This window comes from Centroberyx affinis, unplaced genomic scaffold, assembly GCF_046629955.1.
Source record: "Centroberyx affinis isolate AG114_WGS23_722 - 3 ecotype Tasmania unplaced genomic scaffold, CSIRO-AGI_Caff_v1 ptg003264l_1, whole genome shotgun sequence".
NCBI lineage: Eukaryota > Metazoa > Chordata > Actinopteri > Beryciformes > Berycidae > Centroberyx > Centroberyx affinis.
The window spans coordinates 70,150-92,612 of NW_027281287.1; the positions used below are offsets into that span (position 1 = coordinate 70,150).

Sequence of the window (22,463 nt, forward strand, 5' to 3'; positions counted from 1 at the left end):
GTTTTCAGACAATAAGAGGAAAAAAACAATCAAACATATTGCAGGATTGTGATTCAGGACCTTTATTTATGAAAATAGTTTTATGTTTAAAAAATGTATTTACATGGGTACATCAAAAGTCAAAGGTTCTTGTCCATGATAACATTTTAATTTACGTGTCTATCACAAATAGGCTTTTATTGTTAGGTGGTGTTCACTTTCAGCTTAGCAGCAAGACAAAGTTCAACACTTCATCATTTCAGGCACATTGAAGACAAAATGGACAATGGTTTGCACAGTGTACAACTGGATACTACAAAAAAACTAGACCATCAATTCATAGTGGTAAAAACTAGTAAATGCATATTGGATCCCATTTCCAAAAAATACAGTATATCCCTTACTGTTGAACTGATAGTTCCTCGCCATGATTAAAGTTCAAGGGCTTTCTGACCTCCCTTTAGCCTTGCTGGAGGAAGCCATCTTGGTCGACCAGTCTACAAAACAGGCTTGGCAACCCCAAAAATAGACAAAAAATCTCCTTTCTTACAATTTGCTTGTTTTGTCTGACATCTTGGATCTCTTTTTTTTAACTAAAAGCAAAGCTTTAATTAGAGTTCGGCATATTGCAAATACTTGAGTGGCTATAGCTGAGCAGCTGTAAGTCAAGAGTGAAAAAGTTCAGGAGGTAACCCAATATTTACAGTTAGGCCTAGGTTACCGTACACTCAGTCTAATACAAGACACAAAGTGGGTCCACAACATTATCAACCTCATACAACCTGATATCAGTATGAATAAGTAAACTTGTGGTAACAAATGCTGACACATTTTAAGATGTTTTTAACCAATAAAACCACACACATACAGTACAATCCCATAGGCATCTTTTCATAGAAAACACTGCCAACATTAAACTTAACTGGGGTAAAAAATAAGTACCAATGATATCCATTCTCCACTGCTACATTTTTCTGTATGTAAACCAAGTCACAAACAAAACTTTTTTATAAAGTGCTCATTTTGAATTATTCTCATTCGATTGTCCCTCTTGAAAGTTCTCTTTAACATTAGCTGCTTGTGTGAAGTTAGTGACCCTTTAAATACAAATTGCTTATTATCTTGTCCATCAAGCCACCACTAGGCTTTCAAGCATTCTGATTTGCTTTGGTGTCTTAATGCAAACAAGTTTTACATTTGACCAAATCCCAGACAACACACATTTGTGCCACAAGTTTAACTTCCAAGTCAAAACTTAATAAGCTCCCATTTCAACCTGAAATTTCAAATTAACATACGTCATACATTTGATTGAAACTCACACAGGCTTTCAGAAAATCCCCCAAATGTTCCAAACTTCCACCACTTTGAACTTGGAGCAAGAGATAGTATTCACAAACCAAACAAGGGACTGGTAATGTATGTAATGCAAAAGAGATATCATCCTGAGCAGAACTGCGGTGGAAGCCCCCTTTTATTAATACTGTTCTGTTCTCCTTTCACAAGGATTAATTCGATGTAAAAATTTAAACTACTTTATTCTTTATTTGTCTCACACTTCGTAAAGAGAGCAATGGTCATCTGTTTTGCGAGTGCTAGTACCTGATTATATGTCTGATGGTGGCTTGCTGTTGCAAAACACATGCAGCACCCCCACCAACCCCTCTCATACCTTGTCACTCCTACTGGGACTCTCCTCTGGGTCTTTGTTGTCTGGAGGAACCAGAGGGGAGGTGAGGTTCAGGTAGCCCAGCTCTGATGGCTGAGACTGGGGGATGGAAAAAGAGGCTCGGGTGCCGTCCGCCATGCGCTCGCCCACCTTCACACGGCAGATGGCGTCCAGGATGCCCAGTGGGTCACACGTACCTGACGTGAGACTGGTGACAAACACATACACACACAAACATACAGACACACGGCGTGAAATGGCAGAAAAATCACATGCAGTAGCACTCATCTCCATGCAGTCAAATACTATCAATGGGCCTCATGCAAGAACCACTCGTACGAACAGATTCGTTCTTAAATTACTCGTACGAGCGATTTAAGAGAACTTGCCGCATTCACCAATTTTCTCGTGTTTAGAATTTCCTCTTAGGTACGAACAACATTTACGAGCGGTCCAGACCTGTCGTACGAGTCACGTACAATCAACCTGCCGTTCTCCGACGCAAAAAAACGTTGTTGTTGACTAATGGATTGTATGTCTGAGCACTGTCGGCTTTTTCAAAAGAAGATAGTGCATAATTTATTTTACCAGAGCCGCATAAAATCTCAAATATCTATGCGGGTTACATAGTAGCCAATAAGTGCGCTCAATACAAAGACAAAACAAAAAACACTAATAATTGCCAGGTTATTTGACAAACACTCAGGTGAGACAAAGGCAAGTTTAGATTGTTTTGGGTAAAATACATTATAAAGGGAGATAAATCTGAGTTCTAGACTATTTTACTCCAGTTGATAATGTGGGTAAGTGCAAGTGAATCTAAATCTGAAAAAGGGAAATGGTTTTAGGTCTCACCAGGTTGAGGTGCAAGTCGCTGTCATGGGCGACATCCTCCGCTGAGCACCTGACAGCCATATCACCAATTATGGCAGGTGTAGGCCTATTCTTTCATCTGTCTGTGTAACAGAGAATTCCTCTTGGCCCTCCTGTTGCAGTCATGGATCGCCTTGCTTTTTGCATATAATTTCAGGTCAAGCCATTCCTTTTTTTAATTTCTGTGACGGTGCCCTAATGACAAATCACTATAGTCCTATAATATTCCTATAATATTCCGATAGGGACTTAGAGTATCTGTGGTACTCAATAGTGAGTTTATAGTGACCTTATCATGGTATTTTTGTCTTCTGTAGTATCACTATAATATTCCTATAGGGAATTATAGCTTTGTTGGGATATTTATTTAGTATTCATCTAAAATGTATAGAATACTATAGTTGTTTTTCATAAGGGAACGCACAACAGACAAAAACTACATTAACAGTACAAGTTATTTTTTCCTTTGCTTTAGCAGGGCCTTTGATTCCACTATTGAATTATATTAAATAGTAGTATATGCTTTGGTTGACATATTTCTGATAGTAGGACTTCAATCTCAGAGTGTCATTTTTATGAATGAAGCTTCCCGACATATGGGCCGGACGCCTAACCTTATATGGCATTATTCAATCATTATTCAGTCAATTATGCAAATTCACAATTCTAGTGAACGCGCGTTCATTTAGAACAGGTGGAATTCATCATGTTTACGCAGGTCATTTACGACTGTTTTCTGAAGATACGAGCGTTTGGTGAATCTGACGTGGCACACTCGTACGAGTCCACCTCACGAAAAAAGTAAGAGAAATTTAACATAAGAATACGAAAATGTTCTTGCATGAGGCCCATTGTGTACTATAACAGAAATATTTTAGGTAGAAGAAATTCTCTAGAGCTTGATTATCAAAATCGGTGTACCAGTATTTTTTCCAAACAGAGGGATAGGTAAACCGCATATAGCATAAATATCAACCAAGAAATTGTTTCAACCAGAAATCGGAGCCTTCTCAGAACTCCACACTGTCCTACCTTAGAGAAGATGTATGCAGGATCCCGTCACCAAGACTTTCAGAGGGGAACGTTTTCTTGACATTCTGCTGAGAAGACAATTAAACCCTTTAAGATCAACAGACAGCAAAATCTCCTTTTAAGAATGTACACATTTTACATAATTTCACACTGGTTCTCTTACCTTCAAAATATCCAGTCAGACAGCAGTGACAGAATCCATCTTGAACCATTTCCAATCAAACGGCTAACATTTAGATTCCCTGCAGTAACTCCATAACTTAAAATTCCCAACACACTTCACTATTGCTACACTAGCTCTTTTAATGTAAGAGAACCATTGTGAAACTGTGCTAAATGGGTGGCATGTCCCTTTAACACTCCAGGCTTTAAGGGCTGCATGGCGTTACCTCTAGGCTGTAGAACGACTGGACGTTCCTCAGGGCACGCTCTAGGGAACTGACTTGGTTGGAGAGCTTCAGGGTTCGGTCCTGCAGCTGTCTGTTCTCCACCTCCAAGACGTTGACCCTAAAACACCCGTTCATGGTCACACTCACTGATGAAAGCGATTCATCCAACATGCTTTTATATGTCTTTACTAGGACATGTGCATTAATAAACATTTACACTGACAATGAAAATTGACATTTTCTACTACTACTGTGATTTGTGATTGCGTAGGACAGCTGGAGTCAGGTGGTATTAGACAGGTAGACAACACAAGCATCAGAATGAACGGTTTGTTTGGAAGGTGAGTAGGAATCAAACCCCATGAATCACTCACAGTTGTTGTTTTCACTTGTATCCACTTATTAAACATGACAATTTGAATTTTGCAATTCATGAGACGGCGCCACTTTGCTGAATTAATTTTTGCCTGGACCGATAATATTTAAATCCTCAGCCGAGAGAGATCCCAATCAATCACAGTAGCCAAGAGGTGCTTTAATCACATGGGTATGTGTCAAGACTGGCTAATTACATCCAGAAAGTCTTATCAGAATACTTGATCTCTGTACACTCAAACTGCCTCCTTAAAAGGAAAGACCTGCCTTTAAACTGCCTTAAATCCTTTAAACAGCAAATTTCAATACCTGTGTTGGACAGTGGAGGCGGTCCTCAGGCCGTTGCTGCCCATTTCCTCTGCCTCGCTCATCTTCCTCAGCAGCTCTCTCTTCTCCGCCAACAGCTTCTCGTTTTCCTCCATCACTGTATGGATCCACTCCTTCTCCTGGACGCCAGCAGGGAGGAATAAAGAGGAAGAGGGAGACAAAGACAGAGTTATAATGATAGCCCTGTCTCTCTAAATGTAATATTGTTTGCTGTTTGGTGGATGTTTTTAACCGAAGGCACCTTACAGTACCATGAGTGCATACATTTTTATTTACTTTTATTTCAAAACAGATATACAAAGTGCTTCACAGACTCAGACAACATAATGATAAAAGTCAGTAGGATATATAATAAAAATTAAAAGACCAGTTTTGCCAGTATAAGCTCCTCTTGCAGGGCATTCAGAAGCCAAGGGATTCCCATGGCATCCTGATACAGTGACACAATGATTGCATAGTGCCAGATCTAGCCAGGTGTCTGACCTTGTGTGAGAGGTTGGAGGCCAGTGTCAGGTCGTTCTCCAGTTTCTGGATGATGCGGTCTCTCTGCGCCGTGGCCTTCAGGAAGATCTGCTTGGCCTGACGCAGCTTGGTCTTGTGCTGACACTGCTTTTCATTGTACTTCCTGAAAAGCCAGAGGAAAGGCACCAAAAACTTATAATAACAACAGGAAAAAGCAAGAAAACAGGAGCCTCTATCGGAAAGCATAGGGTTGTATGATTAAAAGAACTGAGATCCAGAAGGAAAGAAAATGGACAGCTGAACTTTGACCTTTGGAATTGACTGTATGAATGGGTTGATATCAATGTGTGTGAGTCTGACCTGATGTGTGTGTCCAGTTGGAGGAGCACCTGCTGCAGCTCCCCCTGCACTCTGTCACACTCCTGCTGACTGGCCACCAGCTCCTCCTGCAGCCTGTGATAGGCCTTGTGACTGTCCCTCTCCTGGAGGGAATGTACAATACACAGATTTCAATCTAAATTCAATATTTAGTTAGAACAGATAAAACCCATTAGTCATTAAAATTACTTTGGTTCTTTATGTTGTTTAAAGACCCTATGAAACAGGAAGTAAGGTTCAATACATGATTTGTGGGGATGTTGTGCATCGAGTCTGTGAAAAGTGCTAGCCAAATACCAAGTGGCAGTAACTGATTATGAAGAAGCAATAACAAAGTTATAATAATAAAATATAATTGCGGTAATTATCACCCTGCTTGTTACAACTTACTGGCTGCAACAGCTATTGATTGAAATCTCTGGACTGCTCTTCTGTAGTAAAGACAAACTGACAGAGCTTACACACTGTATAAACATTGTCTTGGAAACGGGACCCCAGCACAACACCTCGGGCAAATATTACACTCCCAAGTGCAAGATGAGAGCTTGCACTTTGGAGAGCAGAGCTTCACAGGATGTTTTCAAGAACAAAAAAAAATATTTCAATGAAACATAATTCTTGTGGCCCATATTTCAGCTCTTTGGCTTTTATGGCAAGGTACTTTCCTTAGCAATTCAAAAAAATATACTGAATTGGACCTTTACATTTAGACCTCTCCTTGGAGCAGGCTCTTAAACCTTTTAAACCAGGGAGACAAAACCTCTTCTGGAGGATGTCAACTGGTTGCAAAGCAGAATGTAACTTCCCCTAGCCCAAGGTGACTGAAATCTAATTGGAAAGACAAGTGAAGGCTAAGCATTTATTAAGTATTATGAACTGTGAATCGCAGCTACCATCAAATATGAAGTGAAATAGACAAGCTTAGGAGTTAAAACAATGCCACAACTACCCAAATATACCACTGCAATACCGATAACGTCGGATCAACCTGTGCAGGCTGTTCCTCACCTCCTCTCTGGTCTTGCTGTGTTCAGCCTCCAGTATGGCCAGGCGGGTGTCCAGCTGCTGGGCGCGGTGGCTGAGCTCAGAGTTTGTCCTGGTCAGTGACGCCTCCTTCAGCCTCAGGGAGCGCACCTGCTGCTGCAGCTCCTCCTCGCGCTGCTCCAACAGCTTCCTGGGAGAAGAATGGAGGAACAGATGGATGGAAGGAAGGTAAGCGATAGAGTCAAACAATCCCCTGATATGATCACTCGACTGTAGTGTGGAAGTGGAGGATGTGATGACTTTGGATCAGGATCACACCTTCAAACAGGCCATTTGGACCTTCTCGGTTATGGCGCCATGGCTACTTATGGGACCAAATCAAATTGTTTACATTCTAGACAGGTGAGAGCCTCAACACTACTGCTTGGCATGATTTGACACCCTAAGAGAGTATGTTATATTCTCCAATCGGTTATCTGATTGGAAACTCAACCCGTGACAAAGCTGTACTAGCACAACTTCCAAACAGAGCTCAGGAGAAACGCTAACAAGGGTCTACTGCAGTCAGTAAATCACTTAAGCGTGGTGTCGGCACTGCAGTTCGCTGTGACCTGGTGATGTGCTCCTCCTGCTGCTGGGCTCTCAGGGCTGACAAGGTGTCAGACAGGTCCCTGCTGTCCCTCTCCAGGCGGCTGCTCTCCCCGGCCCGAGCCTCCTCCACACGCAGCTGGTGCTGGGCATTCTTCAGCTGCTGCTGCAGCTCCAACACCTGGCATGGGATTAGAGCCATGGGCTTCACTCAGTCAGACACACACAGACAACATCAGTATCTCAAGCATTTCCTAAATAATAAATAATGAAAACAGAAAAGAAAAAAGCCTATTCCTGAGTGGATAACACTGAACCAAGAGCTTCATTGAGTCAAGCAAGACAAATTTTACCATCTTTCTACAGAATCAAACTGTTTTATAGGGCCATTAACATTACTAATCAAACACTTATAAAACCAGATGAGTTGAACATATTCGTATTTACAGCACCTGCCTGAGGAACTACTTGAAACATACACACCAGGGAGCTACCCAGTGCAACCACAGACTTGTACTGTTGGTCACTGAGTAGCTTCACTTAGTAGTTAGTGGCTGATGTTTCTAAAGGGCAGCCTCATAGAAGTCACCAATGGAGGGGAGAACACATTCACTTTAAACCCCCAGATTTCCTCAGCCAGGATTAGAACAAGCAACCTTCAAGTCACCAGCTTTCTTTGCTACCTGAGGGGCTACTGCTTCTTCCATGTGCTGAATATTAAGATTATAATTAAGAGAATAACTTAGTGTAGGTTTTGGTTGGATTGTAAACCTGAATACTCTGGGCCCTCCACGGCACATGGTCGCCTCTCCCTGGTCTACGCTTTTCCCCACACTGACCTTCTTGTCGGCAGCAATGAGACGCGTCCTCTCGGCTTGCAGCTCCTCCTGCAGACTGGTGGTGGTGTTGCGGCTTGTGGCGTTGCGTGCCAGCTCCAGCTCCAGCTCCCTCAGCCTGTGCTGCTGCCGTTCACACTCTACCGCCTGGCCCTGGACGCTCTGCTCCACCTGGACCAGCTTGGTCTGGGCCTGCTTCAGCTCTGCACAAAGCTGAAGGAAGCACATGATATGAGGGGGCATGAACACAAAAACAGATACTATCTAACAATATAATAACTGCATAAATAGTTATGACTATATTTGAATAGCACTTTCCTTAACAAAGTTACAAAGTGCTGTAAAATAGAAGGAACTAAACTCAGCTATAACACATGGGTGACTTGTGCTGGGTCCATAAATACCTATAGCTCAGCAAACTTCAGAAACTTGGACTAAAAAAACAAACAATAATCTTATAGCATAAAAGCAATAACAAGGTATAAGTTAATGCACGTTTATAAGTCCTCACATTTTTTTATATACGTTTTCTGTTTGCATGGTAAAAGAAAATAGAGAGAGAGTTGTGTGGTAAAAGAAAATAGAGAGCAGACAGATATTTCCTCCAGCAGGTTGTTCAAAAGTTTATGTAATACTTTACACATTTGCTCATGCTAATTAACATTCAGAGTGAAGCGGCTGACTCAGTGAGTAAGGGGATGATTAAGCAATGACATTCAGTGGCATTCAGGAAATTCCAGCCAAGTCTGCTGTAGTTAAATGCCAACCTTGAGCTTTTCCTGGTCCAGCAGGGTGTTGTGTCTCTTCAGGTCCAGGTTCTTCTCCCTCTCATAGCGCAGCTCTCTCTCTGCGGATGTGAAAAGGCTCTGGGCCCTCTGCAGGTCCTGCTTCAGCTGCTTACCCTCCTCTGCCTTCTGGCTCAGCACTGAGTCCTGGGACTGAGAGAAATTCAAAAATACTGGCTCAACAGGAGATAACGCAAGCTTGATTTGATTAGAAGAAATTTTGAGGTGAACTGTGGCAACAGTGAGACCATGTTACGACATGTTAAGGATGCGTTGAGATCATCTTAAGGACCTTGGTGCGTGCCTGGGCTTCATTGACCTGTGCCTGCAGGGCCAGTTGGTGCTGAGAAGCCAGCTGCTGCTCCTCCTCCAGAGTGGCCTGCAGATGACTCAGCTCCCGCTTCAGACATGACAGCTAGGAACACAATACAACACACACATCATCACTCTAGATGTTACGTAATGTCATATAACTGTATGACAAGTAGAAATTCTCTTTTCACTTGTCTTCTCCCTGCTCACTACACCACCCTGCCACCTTTACTTCTATACGTCCATATACTGTTGGTTTGCGGTCATGCAGGGTGATTTCAGATTTGTACCTTTTTAAAAATTAACCATCCTACAACTGTACATGCTATCCAGTTACCTGATCAAAGCCTTCATCCTTGGTCCTCCCCGCTGGACTGGGACTCGACTCTTTATGAGCTGTGTGTGGTTCAGGCTCCTGGCTGCTGCTGGATGCCTCCTGTCTAGACGCGAGCTGCTCCTGCTGCCACTGGAGCTGCTTCTTGAGGCGCTGCACCTCCAGCCCCAGCCTCTCTCTCTCCCCCTCAGCCGCCAGCTTCTCCTGGACGCTGGAGCTCAGCTGGGCCTGGAGCTCGGCCTTCTGCCGCCGCTCAGTAACCATCTCGTCCCTGGAAAGTACGCACATGTAAAAAAAAGTAAGCAAATAAGAATGAAAAAGGCACAAATATATACTGTGAATATGCTATGTATAAATCTAGTACAGATTATTAAAAATGTGTTTGTCGTTGGAGTAAATCACATGATATCAAACTCACATGATCACCCAGTAAGTACACAGTGCCACATTATCAATTAATCCCATCTTGTTATTGGCTAAGAAGCAAGATAGCAGTGGCAACCAGTTGCAGCAGTGCTGTCACTTCTCTCCCAACACTGGTCCATCTCCATGTAAACCCACAAGTTAAAAAAAATGTTCATGAATGAGCCAATACTCTTCACAATGAGAATGCTGGACTGATTACCACCTCAGTGTATTGTGTGCCGTCTTGAGGCTGGTGAGTTCAGCGGTCAGCCTGTCGGTCTGCTGTCGGAGCTGGTCCACCTGCAGCCTGCTCTCCCTCAGGTCCTCCTGGGTCCAGCTGCTGTCCTTGTGGCGCTCGAGCTCGCTCTGCAGCCGGGTCTGGGCACGCTCCAACTGGGCCACCTGAGAGGGGGACAGAGGGACAAAGACAGAGAGATGTAGAGGGAAACTGACACATTTTTCACATCCGAACCCTAACCCATATATATGCTGTAAATTCACATATACATAAACACATTAAAATATTTTCTTTTTTTTACTGTCTCATTTGTTTATATTGCATTTATCTTGATGTTGTTATAATGTTCATTTATTTTCATACTACATATATTTCATATTTTTCCATAAACTTTTATAATCTATATTTCCTTTGTCTCAGTGTGTTCTACAGCTGATATTTTGCACACTGCATTCCTGCTGTAATTTATACATTGTCATACTAAATATATTTGTACATAATTCACTCTATTTCTACTTAAGAGGATGAGAGATTTATTTCACTGGCAAGTTCTATATACAGATCGTGACTAAAAAAATAACTCAGACGCATTTCGGCATCAGTTAGGGCTTTTAAGATCCTTGAAGAAAGAAAGATGCCAAAATCATGTTCTGTGTAGAGCACTTGCCAATGAAATAAAGGTGTTTATTTTTTTTCACTTCAAGTTGAGTGCCTTGGCTCCTCTCATCCTCTTAAATGGAATATTTGTACCCTCTGCCAAAGAGCACCTTCTTGCTCGGCACAGCTGTTAGCTCTCCAGTCCTATCATTCTCAAATTCTTCTATCTCTATTTCTACTTAAATCTTTCCTGTATCCTATTACTATTTACCGCTGCAACAACCCAATTTCCCCACAGTTTCATCTTATTTTAAAAAGGATTCCTATGTAAAGTATTAGTAATAGCAAGTTCACACAAGTAAATTCAACAAACCTTTTCCTCCAGAACTGCCTTTTCGCCCTTGACCTGGGTGAGGCTCTTGATGAGAGTTTTCCCTTGTTGGCACTCGGTCTGAAGACTGTTGACCTCCAGTCTCAGCTTCTTCAGCTCTCTCTCACCAATCTGCAAAGCCTTTGGTGTACAGAGAATGACAGAATGATGTACAGTAACAGAAATGTTGTGGTTTGTAACAGGTTACCATTGACGGGATAATTATACCTATTTAATATCCATATAACATGACATCATAGCAGACTGCATGATGTCATGAGGCACTGTTTCCTGTTTTCTGTCCCTGTTTTGGTTGCAGTCACCATTCTAGTGCAAAAATGATTTTTTTTTATTTGCACACTTCCAAGCAAAACAGTAATGCTTCACATTATGACTACACTTCTTTGTGTTTTAGACAGAAATTTGGCTAAATATTTTTTTGTTCTAGCAGCGGTGGTATTGTTCTTGCTGTGGCGAAGCACTAATAAATCAAGAGGAAATACTGGATAAGCATGGTCTCACCTCCTTGTCCTTTTTGAGGGCGGCCTGGGCGGCGCCGAGGTCGACCTCCAGCTGTTTCCTCCAGTCCTTCTCCTCGGTCAGACGAGCCTCTAGCAGAGCCACTCTCTCCTGGCTGCTGCCCCTCAGCTGCTCACCACAGGGCCAAAGGAGACCACAAAACAGTCTAACATTTATGGGCTGTATGGAGCCAAACGATTTGAATTATATAACCAATTTTGATGTACCAACATTTAATAACCGTAGCTGATGGTCAATGTTTAATTTAAGATTCCATTTGAAGCCAGATAACTTAATGTGGGTCAAGCTGGGGATATTTGGACTGGTGTTTCCTCTAATTTGCAGCAGTGGTGCATGTCCTTCCCTGTCTTCGTGGTTCTTGGTTACATTTATAGTTCCAGTGCAGCTTACAGTGCGAAAACTATTTTTTGGATAATTTATCCTGATAAAAACTAAATTTAAGCCTTAGGACTACACCTCTTTTGAGTTTTAAATGGAGGTTTGACTAAATGATACAGTGATTTTCATTTGCCATTTTGTCTAGGTGAAGTTGTAGTGTTCTTGTTGTGGTGATGCATCACTAGGAAATGAACACAAAGGAAACAATGATGATGTTCAAAAGTGAATGTTGGCTAACCTGCTGTAAGTAAGAGTCCGTCTCTTTGCCCTCTTCTCCATTTTTCAGTAGCTTGTCCTGGATGCCCGGCTTCCTCAGCTCTGCTTCCAGGCTTTTGATCTGCACAACCAGCGCAGGTCATTAGAGAGACATTAGTGAGCTGGCTGTTTCCCAGACACAGTAAGCCTAGTCCTAGACTAAATTATATTGTCAGATGGATTCTAGTCGAGGACTGGGATCAATTAATGTCTGGGAAACCTGCTTTCTTCGATTTCTCAAGAATGAACGTGATTTGCGAGGGATACTATCTATTGTAACACTACTCACTGCTATGTACTGCTCAATTCTCAAAACCAAAATATTCATCAATAAATAATCCATCAATCAAATTATCTTTATTCATTCATTCAGGAACTTTCATACAGATTTTCTCAGCAAGGACTTTAAGCTGCTCCTCACTAGGGTTGCAAAATTCCGGGAATTTTCAAAGTTGGAAACTTTCCATGGGAATTAACGGGAATTTATGGGAATTAACGGGAATTTATGGGAATAAACGGGAATAAACCAGGAATTTACTAAATTGAAGGTATGCTCTTAATAGGGAACTTAAATATAGTTGGGGAAAATATATTTTAGCATAATCCTGACTAAAATAACCAGATATCATGCAAGTACAGTTGAATATCAATGCTATTCCGCAATCACATGCACATAGCACACTGCTTACTGCAGGGCTATTGAGACCACGCCCCCTACATGCAACTCAACATTCATGTTTTTGTTCTTCAATGAAAGAATTGATTGTTCAATAAAATATTTAACACTTGATAAAGTTCTACTTACAAATAAATCTGTTTTAATTGTATTATTTTGGATGGATGTCTGCTTATAACAAAACAAATATTTATGCTTGGATATGATACCTTTCCATTAAATTCCCCTCAATTCCCAGTTAATTCCCATAAATTCCCATTAATTCCCATTAATTCCCATAAATTCCCATAAATTCCCATAATTCCCATGGAAAGTTTCCAATTTGGAATATTTCCAAAATTCCCCAGCTTAACTTCCCATGGAAATTTACCGGAAACTTTCCGGAAATTTACCGGAAATTTTCCACCCCTTTGCAACCCTACTCCTCACCCTCCTGTGCATTCCCTCCAGCTCTCCCTCATGGCGCTGCCTCTCCTCCTTGCTGGCATTCTGGGCCTCCCCCAACAGGGCCTCCAGCTCCTCATTCCTCTCCACAAGCTCCTCCTGGTCCTTGCGTTGCTTCTGAAGGCGCCGTTGCAGCTCCCGCAGCTGCACCAGCCCGTCCTCCACCATCTCACGACACCTGGCCGAGGGACAGAAGAGAAAGGGAGGGTCAGGGAGGTATGGGGAGAAAGATGATGATTCAAGTCAGAATAAAGTCAAGCATTCATTTATCAGACTTTGAACCAGAGTGCAGGCGATGAGGAGGAAGCTTTACCGTTTATGAATGTGATCCTTGTCCTCAGCTGACAAGCCAGCCAGGTTGTTTTGAGGCTCACTGCCGATGCCCTTGTCCTTTTGATTCCCTTCTTTCACTACAGCGTCTCGGTCAGCGTCATTCTTTGCCAACTAGACAAATATAATGTAATATATGTAAAGGTATTTACCAGTGCAGTACCAAACAATGCCATGTTGCTACAATAACTTTGGGAGTTTGTATTTATTTAGTACTTATATTCAGTAAATACTAACCACCTCCAGGATATTTTTCTTCTCAGAGTCTAAGGTGCGCACTCTCTCCCTCAGAGCTCTGATCTCAACATCTAGCCTCTCGTTGCGCTCCTTGGCTCTGTGCAGCTCCACCATATCTGGGGAGGGACATAAACATAAACACATGAACAACGAATGAATATATTAGAACATCTAATATCAGACAGAAGACTTACTGTATTTTTGTTTTTCCTCCTTTAACAAATTTTTGCGTATTCTTATAGGCATTATGAAGATCATATCTATCGACAGTGGCTGATAAGTCCCAAAATTCACCTGCCACTTCTACCATTTTTTCCAGCCAACTAGAATTTTAGAATAGAAAAAAAACTCCAAATGATGGTTGATTACCTACCAAAGTGCCTGGTGTTAGCTTCATACCCTGAATTGCAAATTAATGAATTTTAAGTTCAACTCTCTCACCACAGTGTTTCAGTTTGTCCACCTCCTTCCTCAGGTTCTCCACTTCTTGACCTGTTCGCTCCAATTCAGGTCCTGAGATTAGAAATATATTTTCAGTTATGTAAACTGTTTATGCCTTTGATAGCATTTTTTTCTAATGTTGACAATCACTTCCTGCGATTGGCTGTGATAACTCACACCTGTTCCACAGAAAAATCCGCTTAAGTAAATATCAGCGTCCTAAATTAATCACAACTGCATCCTGGCAACATTTCAGTACTGGAAGGCGTTGGCGCTCTGTGGACATTAATACATTTTCTGGGCCTGAGACCAAGACAGCAAGCCAGGTATGGAGCCAAGGGACATGGGCTGTGTCTGCAATGGTGGGCTATGACCTGTCTGAATGGGCTCAAAGCCAGGTGAAAATTGTTTTTTTGTGAATTCAAATATACAATTGAAGCCTTCACATGGAGACACAAGTCCATTTTGAAAACTTTTTGACATAGGCATTCAATGTCATCTGGAGTGTGTTTTACCCTAACCCTAACCCTAACCCTAACCTTCACCTGTGATTGAACCACTCTTTACAATCTTCAGGTAATAAGATTTAAAAACGTTGCACCAAAATCTAAAATGGACTCATGTGTTCTTTATTGGAGGAATTCTGTTGCTTCAAATCTTTGCAACTTACCGCTGAGTCCCGGGTTGTTGTATCTGGCGGCATCCAGCTCATTGGTGAGCCTGCGGATGTCCTGGTGAGCCATGGCCAGCCTCCTGGACGCCTCCTCCAGGTCCCGCTCCAGCCGCTGGCGCTCACCTCGCTCCTGGGAAACCTCCTCACTGTGGACCTGATGGAAAAGAATGAGAGAAGTGGCTAGAGTGGGAGGAGTACAGCAAGAGAGCACCTCGTTAGTTAGATTGGTGATGCAAGTGGCCCAACATGCTGTTGTCGGGGACATGCGTTTTGAGGTTGACGTGCGTCATCACTGCAGGCCTGGAAAGGGGGGAGGGGGGCAATGAGTTGCGTTCCTATATCTCAGCATTAGGATACACCTGTGAAGAGAGACAAGTGGGGTAGTAAATGTAGGCTACATGCTGTTCCTGTGACATGCCATTACTGTTCCTCCCTTCCACCCTTTTCAAGCACTAATCAATATTAGAATATTCAATTGACAGATGTGTTAGTGGGACTAGCAATGCAATCTGTATCATATTGGTCATGCTGACGTCAAGGCACATCGTCAGAGTGAAATGAATGAAAAAAAAGTAGCATTGCTCTGAAACAAGCCAATCAATGGTGTCTCAAGTCAATCCAAGTTCGGGGTTAGTTAGTTAGTATTAGCTGTACAGTGGGAACCTACGGGGGCACCATTGTGTTTGCTCTGACCAGACCTGCGCAGCCCAAACAGCTTCTTCCATGGACTCTGGGATGAACACTGCTGAGAGGAGAGACCGGTGTGCGTAGAATCACATCAATAAATGTCAAACAATGGTTGCATCCATGTGCTTTAACTGGAATCAATTTGGTTGCTCTTTCCTTCACAACCTTAATTCAACCTAAATGAAAAGTCTGATAAGTTATACAGTACTACGACTAAAGTAGAGCCGCCTCACCTTGGTAATGTTATCTTTGGTCTTCTGCATATCCTCCCTCTGCTGCCGTAGTTCCTCCCCCATGGTGTGGCGGATGTGCTCCAGCTCCTCCTGTCCAAAGATCAGATAGGGACAGAGAGAGAGAGAACATCAGTTCCCTGAGTTTATATGATCTTTGTATTTGCCTTGGATGGTGAGTCATCACCCTCCATTAAAATTCCTACATCATGAAGCCTTTGGACAGGTTCATTTAAATTTTTTAGGAGACTGATGCTTAAAATCATATTATCTAAAGACACTTATTAATTCACTGTTTATGACAGTAGAGGCTTTGTACTGTCAGCTGATACATGACATTCACACTCCAAATTATTGGAATTAACTACACAACTGTACACATGTTGTCTATTGAAAACATTTCAAACTGGACTTGTATGGTTCTTCATATGAATGCTCTCTCTGAAGAATTAACATCCTCAGGAATCCTCCTGTCCTTTGACACAGGCCAGTCCTGTACCTGGAGGTGGACCTCCCTCAAGTTGCCACTGAGGTTCTGGGTGTCCAGCCTCCTCTCAGCGGCCTCCAGCCTCTCCAGCAGTGTGGCCCTCTCCACCAGCAGGTAAGCCACCTGCTCACTGGGGCTGCTCAGTCCCATCTCCCCTAGGTCCTCCTGGGCCAACATCTCCGCCAGCTCCTTGCTCTGGTTCTCTGGAAGAGAGAGAGCACTCTAGTGTTGAAATGACACTAATGGTAATAACAGTGTAGCAACAACTTCAGAATCAATTTCATTTGCCAAGTTACACAAGGAATTTGGCCTGGATAATTTGTGCTCACACATGATGAGACAAACACACAGCATAGGATTGACACACTAGGTGGAGGATAAAATGTAACAGGACCTCAAGTATAGTGAAGAACAGATGTACTGTATGACAACAGACTTAACATAAACACACAAGTATATATCCAAATCCCAATATGTCCATCCCGGCTCTGCTACAGGACAAGCTCTCCCAGCTGAGTGTGCCTGACTCCACCTGCAGGTGGATCACAGACTTTCTGTCGGACAGAAAGCAGCACGTGAAGCTGGGAAAACATGTCTCTGACTCCCGGACCATCAGCACCGGTTCCCCCCAAGGCTGCGTTCTTTCCCCTCTACTCTTCTCCCTGTACACCAACAGCTGCACCTCTAGTCACCAGTCTGTCAAGCTCCTGAAGTTCGCGGACGACACCACCCTCATTGGGCTCATCTCTGGTGGGGATGAGTCAGCCTACAGGCAGGAGATCGACCGCATGGTGTCCTGGTGCGGACTGAACAACCTGGAGCTCAACGCTGTGAAGACAGTGGAGATGGTTGTGGACTTCAGGAAGAACCCAGCCCCACTCACCCCCATCACCCTGAGAGACTCCCCAGTCGACACTGTGGAGTCCTTCCGCTTCCTGGGCTCCATCATCACCCAGGACCTCAAGTGGGAGCTGAACATCAGCTCCCTCACCAAAAAAGCGCAGCAGAGGATGTACTTCCTGCGGCAGCTGAGGAAGTTCAACCTGCCGAAGACGATGATGGTGCACTTCTACTCCTCCATCATTGAGTCCATCCTCACTTCCTCCATCACCATCTGGTACGCTGCTGCCACTGCCAAGGACAAGGGCAGACTGCAGCGTATCATTCGCTCTGCTGAGAAGGTGATTGGCTGCAATCTACCTTCCCTCCAGGACCTGTACGCCTCCAGGACCCTGAGGCGAGCAAGAAAGATTGTGGCCGACCCCTCCCACCCTGGACACAAACTATTTGAAACACTCCCCTCTGGTAGGAGGCTGCGGTCCATCAGGACCAAAACCTCACGCCACAAGAACAGTTTCTTCCCGTCTGCAGCTGGCCTCATCAACAAGGCCCGGGACCCCCACTGACACAGTCCCTTATCCCCCCCCCCCCATACCTTTGCACATTCTTTGGAAAATGTTTTGCACATACCTGTACAAACTGTACATTTCATTCACTTGAAAAAAAAAAAAAAAACAGTTATATTGTTATATTGCACATATATATTTGTACATATTTTTATTTCTTATTTCTTATTATATTTTTTATTATATTTTTAATTGTATTATTATTATTTTTATTTTATTTTATTTTATTATTTTTATGTTTATTGTATGCACCTCCATGCCAAAGCAAATTCCTTGTACTGTGAAAACTTACTTGGCAATAAACTTTATTCTGATTCTGATTCTGATTCTGAAGAACTGATGCAGTGTAGCAGCACTTGCAGAGTTGGCAGCAGTGTTAACAGATTCACAGTCAGATGTGAAAAGTATCAAACATCTATGGCAACTAAAAATTTTGAGGCATGTGTTCAAATCATCCTGCTTAGGACTTCTAGGGGACCAGACTAGGCTGCAACCCAAAGGAAAGAATGCTAACATTACATTAGTGTTGCAGTGTATTCACCTTGCTGGAGTCTGATCTGTTGGAGCTCCAGGCGCAGCTGCTCATTGTCCCTCTCATACTCTGCAGTCAGACACTCTCGCTCCTCCAGCAGCCCACGGATATGCTCCACATAGCTCTCCACCTGAGACAGACAAAAAGACAGAAATTAAAGAATGATTCAGCTGTGACTGAGATACCCCTATGAACAGTTGGTGCTGTCCTTGAGAGACTCAGACCTGAAGAAGGGCAAGTAATTAAAAGGAAAAGTTATATTCTATTTATATTGCAATGCATTGTAACAAAACAAGGACACACATTTTGTGCATGATGGAAATTATTCCATCATCAAATACACAGGCCTAGTTCAGGGACGGGTGTGAGTATCCCTCAACCTGCTATAGTTATGGGCTACAGCACTTTTATTTTTCTGTTGTTTCAATGAGAGAAAGGAGCGTACTATGTCATACTGTTAGACTGGAAGTTTGGGAATCTCCCATCATATACAAACAGTTCAAAAGATCTATGATAGTGTTGCAACAGTTGGTTAACTGGAATATGAAAGCTGTCTCACCTCCTTCATCTCACTGGCCTGCTGGGTGCGTACAGTCTGCAGCTCCTGGGTGGCTGAATGAAGCTTTGCCTCCCTGCAGAGCAGCTGCCGCCACAAGTGGCGCTGCCGCTCCTCAGCACTGGCCCCCGGAGCCAGGCCATCCTCCTGCAGCCGCTCAGCAATCTGGTCCAGCTCCGTCCGCACCTGAGGACACAGAAGAGGTGTTGAATGTTTTGGGTCTAAATATCATACATCAGTATAGTGTTGAATGTTATGCAATGAAATATCTTGTGTTATTGCAAGTCAATAGGGATCTACAAATGAAGCTTGTCTGTGAAAAGCCTGTTGTCATAGAGTACTGATTTTGGGTCAGACTCAAAAATGCGGCTTGAAGCTCATAACTCTCACTCCCAGAAGGATAGAACAAAACACAAACACAAAACTTATGAGTAGCCTAGAGCATATTGCCTACCATCATAAAACTTTGCTTATCATGGCATATGAATATTCAATTGAAGTGTCATTCAGCCAAAAGATGACACAACAATTCCAGAGAAGAAGATATGCTTAATCATCTTTTGGAGGCATCTTTTGGTCTAATGCAATAGATATATTGCATGCATTATGCTGTTATAGACTGCTTTTTCAAGGATGTGCCACACTGTGATGTGTGCAATAGAATTAGCAGATTATTTTTGTCCTAATGCCGAACAATGAGCTAAACACATCCAAGATGCAAATTACAGTGTGATTAAAAGTGCTAAACATCACGTTTGTCAGTCTAGCTGCAAACTGATCCCTTGCGTGACACATGGGAGAAGGACACAACATAAGAGGGGCATGCCAACGCTAAGCACCTGTTGTTGAATTCAATACTGTAATTTGCAGGCCCTGTAACCTGAGTGGGCCCCTAATTCAGCGATTAGACTACTGCGGGAGAGGTCACTGCACTGCTCCAACATGCTGGGTATTGTCTCCACAGGCTAGTCAAGGGCATCAGGTCTCATGTGCCTGTTGCACTTTAACATCACACCAAATTTTCTATGCTTGCTGTAGCAGTGGTGGATTATATACAGGATGGGGCAATCACAGGATTCGTCCACTCTACCAGCCACTTTGGCATGTAACCAATCATCAAATTTTTACAATAATTTATTGTTTGGCTGGTGAAATAGTGAAATTGCTTTTGCCATCAGCCACTGTGGCCAGTGGATGGAAAAGTTAATTACCTGCCCTTACTTGACAACCATCCTATGTCGATACGCCTCTGAGAATAACAAACAAGGTCAAAAACTGTTTAGATACAAAAAGTAACTTCAATAGTTCTGGTGTTGAACACTGGAACTGAGCATCTCAAACTGATTGGCTGACTGAGTTATATAAATAAGAAAACGAACAGTTATGGATGTTACCTCTTCATGATCCATGGTCACGCATTAGGTTTGAGGAAGTTGCATCTGTAAGTGATGAACTTTTTCCTCAATGGTGAAACTAAGGATTCCAAACAGCAGTCTAGCCTACATGGTATCCCATAGACAACATATTAAATTTGAAAACATGTCAAAGATGAGTAGATCCTCAAAATTCAGCGCTCCCATTGTTGTTGTAATCCATCCATGTCTGCTTCTCTTGCCCCCCTGTAAAAGATGACAGACTTTACACCAATGCTGTGCAAGCAAGTTGAGACCTGCATTCACAAACTACCTTCTAAGCTTCAAGATTAGAACAGCTACCTTGGCTTACATAGGCAGCGGCACACTAGATAGCCTCAGGTGAGTTACATTACATCACCTGAGGCTATGCAAAGCTTCAAGCCGATTAGCTATGTTTGATCTGCTGCTATGTTATCATGAGACATTTAGCATAACCAAGAAGGACAACGTCTCTAGCAAGCATGCATCATCTTGTCCAATATTAGGGAGCACTGATATTAATATTCAAGTATATTTTAGTTAATTGCATTGTGGACAGTACCGTTAGTTTGCTTGCCAACAATTGACGAGATTCAGCTTGTAGGGAGTTAAAATTCCTAATTTTCTGCTAACTCCTCTTCCCAAAATGTCTGACGAGGAGGAGCAAGTGAGGTTTTTTTTCTAGCACAACATTCCTTTTTGCCACGCTAGCTCACTAGTCAGAAAAATGTGGCTAAATTATCCATAAATTGGCTTACCGTCTACTGTTAATCAGCTAGCAAATAACCAAGACGGACAGCTACAACTAACCGCTAGCTGGTTAGCAAAGTTAGCCCCAAAGTTAGTTTACTGGACGTTCAGCTAACGCTAGCTCGCTAACGTTAGCTAGCTTTCACCAGCGGCCACTTGACAGCAACTGGTGCACGGAGCTAGCAAGGAACTTTGAACGCCGTTGTATTCCTTGTGGCTGAGGCTAAAATTACTTCTTTGCAGTAATGAAATTGAGCATAATGCAAGTTTTACCCACCTTCCAAAAGCTAGTAGAGACACTAGGGCCAGGTGCAGAGGACAGGCGTGGCGGCGTGAATTGGCTTCTGCAGGCACCTAGGCAACGGACCGTACCATTCAGGTGATGAAGGGGATAACGGGAAAATCTATCTACGGGAAGGGAGGGAAAGTAACTAACAACTGCTGCTAGTTTCGTCAGTTACAGAGAAAATACTTATTAATTGTTTGTTTCGTTATTTGCTTGTTTCTTCAAATGACAAAGTCTAAAATATGTCACGAATAATTAACTTCATGGACTTTACCAAAACAGCCGTCGTTGAAGAGATAACTCTGCCATCCAGACGATAAAGTTTATGGAAGTAAAACATAAACACTAAAGTTTATGGAAGTAAAACATAAACACAACAACTTTCTTCTTCGGCAGCCAGCCAGCAAGTAATTAAAATCAATAAATGAGCATCGTTTTATATATGCAATCCCTTTCATGTTTATTCAATGTACTCAGTCTATTACATTCCTTATGTCGAAGTCCAGCTTTTGTCACTGAGCTATGAAAATAACCACCAGGGGGCGTCAAGGTGACATTTAGCTTTCCCTGTGATGGCCCTGGGAGGGGAAATCTTGACATCATAATTTTAGAATTTGAGTGGAATTTAGTTATGATTTTAGCATTGAAAACACAATTAAAAGTTTTATATGTTTACTATCTGTAATGCAGGCCTAGACCCTTAATAAAGCCCTACTTGAAGGATGGGCATCCTTTTTTCTCACCACTTTGCTTTCAGATATTAAAATAAAAAACTGCTGTTTTGTAACTTATTTTTCTTTAATTTGTTGTTTTGCTGGTAAGATGTAACCTTGCTAATTAACTCAGATATCTCTGCATCATGTGTCCTGCTCAGATGCTCTCTGTGTGACCAAGAATTGCTCTGAATACTCATTATCTTCAGCAGCAGAGTGTAAGCAGTGTTACAGCTGTGTGTGTTTATTTTTTTATTTTTCATATCGACCCTGTCTAGAATCACAACACGACTGTATGGGGAACGGCAGTGTGTTCATTATAGGCACCGAGTAGCACTCCAGATGGACTGTTTACAGAAAAGGTCTTTTCATGTGGTTTCATGTGGTTCCACTGGCCATGGGTGGGTCTCACTTGAGTCCTGTTTGGATGGTGATTTTGCACTGAGGGAGCATGAGGCAGAGCAAAAGGCAGCTCTGTTCTGCTAAAAGGAAATGGGCGTTTAGAGTTTCTTTTT

The 22,463-nt window shown here is 42.6% G+C and overlaps 2 protein-coding genes across 2 annotated transcripts; both read right to left on the reverse strand.

Annotated features, from left to right (window-relative positions):
• Positions 1-66: 66 nt before the first annotated feature.
• Positions 67-12,226, reverse strand: LOC139660271 (coiled-coil domain-containing protein 30-like). The gene is made up of 16 exons (XM_071538361.1): positions 12,090-12,226; positions 11,456-11,581; positions 10,937-11,074; positions 9,952-10,130; positions 9,327-9,594; positions 8,970-9,092; positions 8,660-8,830; positions 7,896-8,105; positions 7,080-7,237; positions 6,493-6,658; positions 5,467-5,588; positions 5,128-5,269; positions 4,627-4,763; positions 3,943-4,060; positions 3,554-3,621; positions 67-1,856 (listed from the first exon to the last, which is right to left on the reverse strand). The coding sequence occupies exons 5-16, from the start codon at positions 9,585-9,587 to the stop codon at positions 1,646-1,648; spliced, it is 1,887 nt and encodes a 628-aa protein (XP_071394462.1). The 5' UTR covers positions 9,588-9,594; positions 9,952-10,130; positions 10,937-11,074; positions 11,456-11,581; positions 12,090-12,226; the 3' UTR covers positions 67-1,645.
• Positions 9,945-20,214, reverse strand: LOC139660272 (cingulin-like). Its single transcript, XM_071538362.1, has 14 exons — positions 20,200-20,214; positions 18,809-18,991; positions 18,259-18,379; positions 16,324-16,514; positions 15,828-15,917; positions 14,905-15,061; positions 14,235-14,306; positions 13,794-13,909; positions 13,540-13,670; positions 13,212-13,404; positions 12,090-12,188; positions 11,456-11,581; positions 10,937-11,074; positions 9,945-10,130 (listed from the first exon to the last, which is right to left on the reverse strand). The coding sequence occupies exons 1-14, from the start codon at positions 20,212-20,214 to the stop codon at positions 9,945-9,947; spliced, it is 1,818 nt and encodes a 605-aa protein (XP_071394463.1).
• Between the last annotated feature and the right edge of the window lie 2,249 nt (positions 20,215-22,463).